The following is an 11,143-nucleotide window of genomic DNA, read 5'->3' as shown; positions in this document are numbered from 1 at the left end:
GTAAAAATTTCGAAAAGCCGTTTTAGCTTTTTCAGAAAGCTAAAAATAGCTTTTTGGGAGAAGCTCCATTTTGGAACTTTCCGAAAAAGCACTTTTAGGCTCGGTTGGAAAGCTATTTTTTTTACCAAAATATCCTGAATAAAACATAACAATTACACAAAATGTTACTTTAATAATAGGTTAACCAATTTTATCACCTAGTTAGAAAATTTGTTATATTATAAAAAATTATTTTATATCTTTATTATTATATTATAATATAAATACAATATTATGTTACATCATATAATAATACATTGATATATTATAGTAAATAATTTAATATTGTATTTAATTTTTATGCTATAGTATACAATATTATATTACTATATTATAATAATATTATATTATATTACAATAATATTATACTATATCATATAGTTTATTATACTTTGTTATATAATATTATATAATGTTTTTTATGGTGATTTTATCATATCTAAAGTAATTTGTTAGTTTGTTTATTAAATATATATTAAGGTGGCATGGCAAATAATGTTTTATAAAATTTTTTCGCTTCTTATATTAATATATTTTTGATCCATATCGCTCCCGATCTTATATTTTGTCCGATGTGATCCGATTGCTGCCCTGAAATAAAAGCATGCAATTCCACCCGTTGGGCTTCTCGGAGATTCTTCCCACGATCGCCATCCATTTGGCGAACTTCTGCGGGACCTGATAGTCGACAACCATCCTCAAACGCCACGCCGCTGGGGTCTTCCAATGGCGACGCTGCAGCCACATGATCCCGCGGAGGGAACATCACATCAACGGCCACAATCAAGTGTCGCAGCCACGTCGGATCAATGTTACATCCATTAGTCGTCCATGCACGGCACGTCATACGACGTCGGCCCACAAACTGTCGTGCTCCACCTTACAAGACCATCACGAGGACTACGGTCTTGGATCGCTTGGCATGTGGCAAGGCGTACGAATCGTCGGATCGATTCAGGAGAAGTGATTCGCCAAACGTACGGCTCTGGTCGACACATCACGTGTGCTCGGCGGACAAAATTTAAAGCACCCACTGCTTTAAAGCTCCTAACCGCCAACCTCCGGTGTCTCGCGCTCCATGGTACGATATACTACTACTCTTTATTGTTTTTTTTTTTTTTGCAAAAAAAGAAAAATAAGAGTAGTAGTATGTTGGAGGAATAGGAAAAGGATCATCTTATCTGGAAGCACGTAGAGTGACTTGGTTAGATGTTATTGGAGAATATTTTGTAGAACTATACCGACCGCTGCGCTCCGCTTGGTACCGAATCGCAGATGGAGATTGTCTTCGTCCTTTTCTTTGGGAACAGTTTAACAGGGAGGGGGAGAGTGGATTTTCGTACCGTTTGGAGTCTTTGCTGGCTCGCATGATCGAAGCCCACCGACCGCAAGTGGGCCAGGAAGAAAAGAATTCCATGTGTGTGTGGAAGCTACCCGGCAGACGGCAGTTCTGGCTGTATGGATCCTAATTCGGGGAGACGAGTATAATTTTTATTAGACCGTATATATTTATAGAAAAAAAATACTACTGGATAGCTTTTTTTTTATAACTCACCATTTCAGAGGCTTCACCGCATGCATATAGGTAGCAGGTGAGCTATAATTGTGCCAAAAAAAATAAAATTTACTGATCAGATGGTACCGAGCCATCACAATAAATCGTGGATCCCGTATATAAAAGAATTTTTACACGAATATCTTCTTAAATATCGGATTTTATATGAATATCCTTCTAAAATGGATATTTGCATATATACCCTCGTAAAACACTTGTTTTGCCATTCTAACCTTTTTTTATTTTTATTTTTATTTTTGTATATACCCATGCTATCTAACGGTGTTAAAAAATTAACGGTTTCAAATTAAAATGACTAAAATATCTTTAATGGATAGATATGTAAATAGATTTTGATTCGAAAAAAAAACATGAATAATAGTGTAATTTTAAAATTTTATTTTATTTTTAATTAATATTAATATGATTTTTTTAACAGAACAACTGTTAAATTACATGTATTTGTACAATAACATAGTTTATCAAGATATACATATAAATATTAATTTTGAAAGATTATTTATATAAAATTTGGTATTTAAAAAAAAAACTATAAAAAAACACTGGTAAGAGGTTTGGGGATATTTGGTTTGACCATTTCAACAGAAGTACGAATTAAAGCAGGGGACATGTTTGATACCACCTTTCTGTTTTTTTTTAAAAAAAAACTTTCACTATTTCAGCGCGACTCCCCTGTTCGTGCCTCCGGATTCCCCACCGCGTCTCCTTCGCACCCTACTTCCCGCTCCGCCGCGGCACTCCGGCGCTCCGACCTACGGTAAAAATCCTCTATTCTACCTCTGTATCTCTCCACTTTCTCTACTTTTCTCAACTACGGCAGATCCGGCCTCACCGGACCGTCTCCCCTGCTTTTCTCCCCTAGATCTCATGTGTTAGAGCCTTATCGGGCCCCGATCTCACCGTCTCTTACCGCCTCTCCCCGCTTCTTCTCTCTCTTCTCCGATGAAGAGCACCGAGGCCCCCTCCTTGTCTGCTTCTTTCTCTCGCCTTCTCTTCTGCGGCTGGCCGACAGCCAAAGCCCCCTACCACCCCTCCTCCTCTGCTTCCTTTTCCTCTCTTCTGCGGCTGGATGGCTCTTTGGTGCCGTGGCCACAGGCGCAGGCCCTGTGGCTCTAATTGTTTCCGTGGAATGGTAGTGGGTTGGCTTATTGATGGTGATTAATTTAGTGCTTTGAATGCCTTCGACAAACAACATTAGGGAAGGGTCCAGCTGGAGGGGGAAATGGTGAATTTTTGGTTGCTTTTGTTTAGCGTTTGGTCTTGGTTTGTAATGTTTTTCCTATTTCAGACATGATTTTTGTTTGTGGATTATGACATGTTCTAGGCTTTCAGATTACGAACCGTGGATTATGACATCTTCAGATGTCTGAACCTGTTTTTCATGAATCATGACATATTGATCATGGCTTATGAAATATGTGCAGATGCTATTTTCTAAAGGGATAGAATGAAGTTACTTTTGCTTTCTCCCCTTCTTTCATATTGGTTCAGAACGATAGGCTTGTTGGTTGTCGATCGGTAAAGGGAAGAGTTGGAAATAGGATCCCTGTTTTGGACTTGTTAACCATAATTCATATTTGGGCTTGTTAAGCATGATGTCTATTGCTCACTGCAGGTCTTATAGTAGAGGAATTAGAGAATAGCAAAGAAAATACAATTGCTTCGAATTTTTTACTTTGGCTTTTACCTAAAAGTTCTATTTCTTTCTATTGTCAGGAAACATAATGGCGACTACCAAACATGTTTCTGTTGTCAGAAATTTTAAAAGAAAAAGTGGAATCAGATTTTCTGTTTTTTAGTGACAGTGATGCCAAAGGCAGCCTTAATGTTTTGCTTATGTTGTTCTTTGTCATTTTGCAAGGCCTTTGTCCATCCTCATGCAGAAACTCATCTTAGGTACTCCAAAAATTAGTTGCCAGACAAGCTGCAACAACTAGGACTGCAATAATAGCAGTCCGTATATATTTTTCTAGCCTAGTCATAGTCGATTACATACTATAAATCAAATTACACGAACCAGTCATGTATGCAATCGAATGACGAGCAGCATCTATGGTTATTAGCCAACCAGTCACTTGGCTGATTGTTTTTTAGAACTAAATAGGAGGAAATTCAATTGAAATCAAGTAAGGGTAATATTCGAACATAGGTTACTGTATCCAACATAAAATAATATAACCAACTCAATCTACACCCTTGTTTTATCTAGATTAGTTAGCATTCTTTTTTAATCGGAGGGAACCTAAGTTCAGATCCTAATGATGGCATTGCCACCATATATACATATACATACATATATACATACAGATAGATAGATAACAATTATAGGTAATGCATGCATCTCCCTACCTCTAAGTTAAGAAGTCAAAACTAACTATCTAATAACCAACAAATTTTTTCCAGACACCTCAGCCCTAGGAACTTTGCAAAAAAACAGGAATGTAAAGCATTCACAACCCAAGTGATTTGTTGACTATCATTGACAATTCACTTGACTTGCATTAGCAAAAACGTATCCTACTTGTGACGACCATTATTATGTATCCTTATTTAGGTATCTTTTTCTTCTTGTCACGATAACCTAATATCATATATAAAAAAAGCCCTATGAAGCCTAGCATAAATATCTTGAATTGATACAAGAGAAATTTGACTTGAAACAAATGCTTATGTTACCACAATTCACAGTATCTAGTTTACTAGATCTATCTTCAAAAAAAAGGAAATTGGTATGTAAAGGGCCCTAAATAATTTTTAAGGAAGCAAGCAAATCAACATTTTTCCTTTTCTCAGGTCCAGTAACTTTAGAAAACAAATAGTTTAGATTTGATATTTGAACAATGTCAGCAGCTAATCTTTATGAGTTATGACTTTCCCCCCACTGCAACCCCCGCCCCCCCCCCCCCCCCCCAACACCCCCCAAAAAAAAGAAGGAAAATTGTAGTAAATGATCTTGCCATGCACATGCACACAAGAAGGTTTACTATAACTTAATGTGATTCTCCATGATAAATTTATTAAATAATGTGGATCACTGTTTAATGTACAATAATCTTATTTTGCAATAGCAAGATATAATAAGAAAGCGACAATAAGGACAATTCAAGATAAAGCATAGATCACATGCATTTTGTTGGTTTTCAATATGATTTTATATAATCAAATATCTTTTTTAGAGAAATTGTCTAATACAATATCAAGTTGATTATGTGGACTGTTCTCTAGTTTGATAATTTTGAATTATAATTTAAATCACAAAATGAAAACACTCTAATCATAGTTTGTTTCTTCTTACACTAGTCATTATGATAATTTAGAAGTAATGATTCTAGTGCAATTGTTGGATTCAGATTACCACTTTCATCTAAAGATACAACACCAACTATTTGTCAACAATTGATGTGAAAAGTCCATTCTCTTCTTAATGACGATTCCCTTCTTGATGTAAAAAGTCCATTCTCTCTCTCTCTCTCTCTCTCTCTCTGTTTCATCTATTGTTCAATGAATCTTGAATGCAAAATGGAACAATATGATTCCATTTGTTTGGATTTTAGTTGATCTTGTTGTCATTTTTCTGACATTATATATATGTCTCGCAGTTTGGGGCTCTGATAGATCATGGCAAGTATGAAAGGGGCTGCTAACTTTAGGAACTCGGCATCTAGTGGAAAACAGTCTTTCCTTCCTCCGAAAAGCCCCTTTCCGACCATGCCCATATCTTCTGCTGACTATGGGACCATAGGATTGAAGGGCATCCCGAAACTGAGAGAAGGGCACAGACACCACCAGCGCACTTCGTCTGAGAGCTTTCTCATTGAGGAGCAGCCATCCTGGCTTGATGATCTGCTTAATGAGCCAGAGACGCCCGTGAAGAGGGGAGCTCATCGCCGCTCGACAAGTGACTCTTTTGCATACTTGGATGGAGCTAATATTTATGCTAACATGGAAACCTTGGCTCAGGAGGAGGGCAGGCAGCAGGGCATCTCCTCACAACCTTCATGGGGAGTTCAGGACTTTGATTGCCTTAAAGATGCACGACATGCTTCTTATTATACTGAGGCAAATTCATTTGGGAGATCTCAGAATAGAGGATGGGAGGCCTTGAACATGGTTAACTGTACCAGTGGTGCTCCATTGGCAAAGGATGAGATGGTGCATCCAGGGTCAACATCTGTTCTGAGGGAAGCTGATGCAGCAACATCTAATGTTACTGAGAAGGAGGAGCAGGAGCAATCTCCCAAAGATTCAAAAGGTACATCCGAAAGAAAAGAAGGCTCTTATGCTAAGCAGTCTGATGTGGACCCAAAACGAGTTAAACAGTAAGTTCCATGCTATTTTTTTATAATATCAGTGTTATTTTATAGCTTAGTGATTTCTCAGTAATGTTGTGCTAGTATTATATAAAAAAAATAACAATCAGATTACTCTATATGTATCACCAAAATTTTATCATAGTTATGTTTACCTCTGTCATTGGCTTAATGCTCATGCATATTGAAGATTTTGCCTGAAGTCCTGGTTCCTGATGGAATCATCTGTTTGTTCTTTTTTCTTGGCCAGTTTTGACCTTTCTACTATATAATTAAACCAGTCATTCTGGTTAAATGGAATTTTGCTGCCAGTAGTTATTTAGTCAGCTTTTAATTAACATGAGTGAGCTGAATCTCTTTGAAGATCCACATTCTGCTCCCCCCCTTCTCTTCAAGTCTATGTCGTGGAATTATAAACTATCCTTTTACATTATTGATTCATGATTAATATAGCATATTTAATTTTGATGTAACAATTCTATTTAGTAATTGATGATTGAGCTGCATCAAAATTTATGATTGAGCTGCATCAAAATTATCTCTATGTACTTGGTGAAGCATATTCCTGGCTATATTATATGTCCCATCTACCCTGTCTGTTTTGCATTGACTCGAGCCAATGTCACGAACTTTCCTACAACTTTTCTTAATTCTGCATGGTTGCATAGCACCAAGGTTTCCACTGAAATTAACTGGCTTTGGAAGTCAATTCCCAGATTCCATTTTGGAAGCATACCAAGTGGAAAATACATTTAACATTGATATAAAGTTGGCTTCATGGACCCAACTTTTGCCTGTTTGTTTAATCTAAGGTCAAAATTTATAAATAAAAGATCAGTATCCCCTGAGTTTCCATGTCCTATCTGGTATCTAATACCTCCTCCTTCCTAGGGTTATTCTGAGCTGTATGTGACCAGATTATTTATAAAATTCTCTCTTCGTTCGTGACCCCATCTAGTCGTCCTTCCCTTATTTCTTTTGAAATTACTTATCATAACTAAATTTTCTTTCAGGTTTGGCACACATTCACAATTCGTTTGCACGTCATTGTCGCTTCCTTGGTCATCTTGTGCTCATAGTCACAATATTTGCTGCATCTTTTAAAAAAGTTGCGAACTATTTGCAATAGGAAACAAACCATCTACCAATGATCAAAAACAAGTCTGATACTTGACTCAAACGAAACATGCTTAAGATTCAAATTAGGAAGTATGACCAGAACTGGAATTTGGAGGACCCGACCCGATCTGAATTTGGATCAGGTTGGCAATAATAAATGAGCAAAGGCACTTTCAGTTCTTTAGATAAACCAACAAAGATATTTTTATTAATTGAGCATGAAATAGGACACATAAAAACCATGGTATTCTCCCTGCTTTAAGCTAATAACTAGCCCATTATCGATAAATTTGTTTTTAACGTATGCTCTAGAGCTGTTTTAAGTCCTTTTAATTTGATCTCTTTAAACTTTTGTTGACACTACACTTTATTATTACTTTTGGATCAGTATTAATTTCATTATCATCAATCTGATGCTTAAATGGTGGATCCAGCGTTTCTGATTTTGCAAAATCCTCAAAATCTATCCATATGAAATTAACTTTAAATGCCTAGTATTCTAGATCCTTTATGTAGCTTTTTGTTAATCATTGTCTTATAATTTCTTTGGTATAACATGTCATGGTCACTTTATGCCATGCATATATATTATAGAATTAAGGGCCTGACAATTAAAGCAAATGTTTCTTTTTTATGGATGACCTGTGTTTGTGGCAGATAGCCGCCTCAAATATTTAACAATGCTTCTTCTTGTGTACATGTAATGATCATTTCTTTTGATTGCATTTGTTGGTATTGTTTTGTTCAATTGTATGCCTGGTTTTTTAGTAGATAGCCTTTACATTATGCATTTGTGACACAAAGTGGCCTTCTCGCTTAGGAATCCGGCTTTTTAAATGAATGGAGTTCTCTATTTGAAACTTAGTTCTTCTTTTGAATGATATCAAAGTTTAGGAAATTCTAGTGGATTGCTCCATAGGTGCATGAGCTAAGGCTAAATAACCAAAAAGGTAGGTCCAGTTCCTACTAGCTAGTTTTCTAGGTTTATAGGAGGCTTTTATCTTGCCTGATATCAGTAGTTTGTAGACAGTTGGCATCAATTTAAGTGCCAGTTTTGAAATGTTCTCTATATTTTTGGATTATACTTTGATTCATAATGTCAAACCTGTATTAATGTGCCAAGGTTAGCTAATAATGATGTGGATTTGAGGTTTACGTTAAACAGGTTTCACGGTATTTGGCGACCTTTGATTTTGTTCTAAATTTCGGAGTGAACAAAATGCTGTTTGCTGCTGCATGCTTTTCATCACTATGCTTCTTCCCCATAATAACTAACAGCCCTTCTTGCAACCTCTAAAGACAATCATGCTGACCGGAAGATGTTTTATGATTTGTGTTGTGTATGAAGCACAACATTTTTTCAGAGAAATGAAGTGCAACATGTTAAAAAATAATCAACAGAAGGTAGCATATTTTTAATCCTTTACATGGAGAAAATGGACGAACTCAGTAGGCATGTGGTACCTGTTGTCTCCTGGTTGTGTAATGGATCGAAAGGTTATGATAAAATGCTCCTGAATAATGATATCTTTTCAGTCCATAACATCATATGAAAATCAAACAGTGCTGGATCAGTCTCATACTGACTAAAGCAAATGCTTTTGCTCTTCTTCTTTTTTTGAACTCTTTTTTAAAGTTGGCATCCATGTACTTTCAGTACTTAAGATATTGAAGTAGACTCACCTTTCCGTAATTACAGGCAATTTGCTCAGCGCTCTCGTGTTCGGAAACTTCAGTACATTGCTGAGCTGGAGAGAAATGTTCAAGCCTTGCAGGCATGTCTTAGCAAATATAATTGAAGTTTTTGGGGTTTGAAATAGCTGTCTGGAAAGTGCTGACATAATATCTTCATGTGTGTCTCTACAGGCAGAAAGAATGGAAGTTTCAGCTGAACTGCAATTTCTGGATCAGCAGAATCTTATATTGAACTTGGAGAATAAAGCCTTGAAGCAACGATTGGACAGTCTGGCTCAGGAGCATCTTATAAAAAGCCGTAAGTACATTACAACTGACAAGTTGCAAGCATTTCTTGCTTGGCACTTCCTTGAGGATTTCTGTAGGCATTCAAGTCAGTTTTGAAGATAAAGTAACAATTTGATGGTTCCCAGTAATAAGACATAAGAGACAGGAATTTTATCTGCATGGAAGCATGGGGCTTTTGTCTTACATATTAATAGAAACTGCTTATGGTTCATAAATATAGGATAGTTTCATTAGCATTGGTTTTTCTTTTTGTTGCTAAAAGTCTTCTACTTGTTTGCCCCTCCTACATGCTTCAGCCCTTCCAAGTACCAACCATGGCTTGGGTAACCACCATCAATTGCAGTACTATTCTGTATAATACCAATCTCAAATCCCTTAAATATATATTGTTTTTCCTCGTTTTTAATTTATTTTCATTTTTTAAGTTTTCCTTTTACATAAAATTACAAATCAATAAGTATAAACAGATTATTTGTGTTTGTGAGCTGCCACTGATTGGACATGATCTCCTTCGAAAATATGTTGTCTATTTCAAGTTCTGCTCCCGCATGTAAGGATTGCCTTCCAAACATATGTTATCGGCCTCCAATACGATAGCATATACTTTTGAATGACTTGAAGTTTCTTTTTGGACTCTGCAGTTCAGAAGGAGATGCTGGAGCGAGAAATTGCCCGGCTTCGATCAGTATATCAACAGCAGCAGCAGCAACTGCAACAACCACTTGCTCCTGCCCATAGTCGCAGTAGCAGTAGAGATCTTGAGTCACAATTTGCCAATCTCTCTTTGAAACACAAAGAGCCAAATTCTGGGCGGGATCCAGTCACAGGTCCTCTCCGTATTTGATGTTTCACTTCCACAATCCACATGTATGTGGGTTCTAGATATTGTGTTCCATCTCCTCATCCCACCAGTGTGTGGCCTCCAGAAATTGCATCGAGAAGTGAGCTGGAAACTTGGAATTGCATCCAAGGTGAATAAACATCAGAAGGTTAATAACTCTAGAGGCTGATCTTCGTTTCTTTTACTTGTTTCAATATGCACACCTGGCGGTCATCTTCACCTTCCGCCCATTTGTTGATGCTCGACCTGTCAGAGGTGTAAAGTTTTTCTTGTAGTGTCATGCTTTTGGCACATCTTTTTATTTTCATGACCTACACTTTCTTAATTAATTCCATAATCTTGTTTTCCATCAGATACTTTCTTTGAAGCTCATTCAACATCTGGATCCTTTTGATGCCATGGATGGTATGTGGATGTTTATGTAGTATCTGAAGGGAGCATCGACAACCTTGATATCCTGTATGTTGTATTGCTATTCAAACTATTATGGCCAACATCAGTTGATGGTTTTTTTTCATTTGTAGTTACTGCTATTGTTAATCTTGCTTGCTAGATGTCCGTAAAAGGCTCAGCCCTGGACGGCTTAACGATTGCTGGTAAACTTCCCACTGTGCACGGTTCTGGTAGTGCTACTGGTATTTGACATAGATGACTCATAGTGTTGCTATGCTGCATCACTGTACTATAATCAAACGGTCGTCTGTGGGAAACTTCTTCCCACGGGATTTGCAAGTGGTGGTCATGAACTTGATTTATAGTCTTATTGTTGCAGGCTCGTCGCTCATAGGTAAGTTGGCTAGGTGAGTTCTTCCATGACCACCACTTGAATTAAAATTGGTAGTTCAGTGTTTCAAAACGCAGATTGTTTTGTCTACCATTGTGATTGTATACTCAGGTTTCGATACAATGTACCTAAAAGACCAATACTCTACATTGGAAATGTAAGAAGATTACCAATGGGCAATAGAAATATATGTTTACATGAATCTTCTTGTTTACATGTGGTGCAAGCAGTGGTTTAGGAACTGTTCTGAAATTCCAAGAATCAAGACATATTTGGGTATGTCCTGTCCGCTAGCTCTATTTTTCAGATCTCCAATTGACTATTTGTGGATACTGGTTGCTAGGGAAGGTGGTAAGGGATCAGGTCTTTTCAGATCAAAAAAAAAAAAAAAAATCATATACAATTCATTTGTCATCAAAATTTTATTTTACATTGTGTTTATGATTTCACTTGTCGATTATATCTTAGTAAATAAAATAAATAATAAAAAT

The 11,143-nt window shown here is 36.8% G+C and overlaps 1 protein-coding gene across 2 annotated transcripts; it reads left to right on the top strand.

Annotated features, from left to right (window-relative positions):
- Positions 1 to 2,217: 2,217 nt before the first annotated feature.
- On the top strand, positions 2,218 to 10,854 carry LOC103704829 (uncharacterized protein At4g06598-like). 2 transcript variants are annotated; one of them, XM_008788290.6, is made up of 7 exons: positions 2,218 to 2,372; positions 5,215 to 5,934; positions 8,744 to 8,819; positions 8,911 to 9,037; positions 9,669 to 9,854; positions 9,954 to 10,016; positions 10,222 to 10,854. In XM_008788290.6, the coding sequence occupies exons 2-6, from the start codon at positions 5,234 to 5,236 to the stop codon at positions 10,004 to 10,006; spliced, it is 1,143 nt and encodes a 380-aa protein (XP_008786512.2). In that variant the 5' UTR covers positions 2,218 to 2,372; positions 5,215 to 5,233; the 3' UTR covers positions 10,007 to 10,016; positions 10,222 to 10,854. The 2 variants fall into 2 exon arrangements, with proteins under 2 accessions (XP_008786512.2, XP_088576491.2); XM_088720365.2 differs by having other exon boundaries at positions 9,669 to 9,998; positions 10,222 to 10,385.
- Positions 10,855 to 11,143: the final 289 nt, after the last annotated feature.

This window comes from Phoenix dactylifera, chromosome 4 (genome assembly GCF_051530095.1).
Source record: "Phoenix dactylifera cultivar Ajwa chromosome 4, Ajwa_hap1_PhDact_Kaust_v1.1, whole genome shotgun sequence".
Classification (NCBI taxonomy): domain Eukaryota; kingdom Viridiplantae; phylum Streptophyta; class Magnoliopsida; order Arecales; family Arecaceae; genus Phoenix; species Phoenix dactylifera.
The sequence above is the reverse complement of the archived record's forward strand: the minus strand, read 5'-3'. Positions and strand labels throughout refer to the sequence as shown.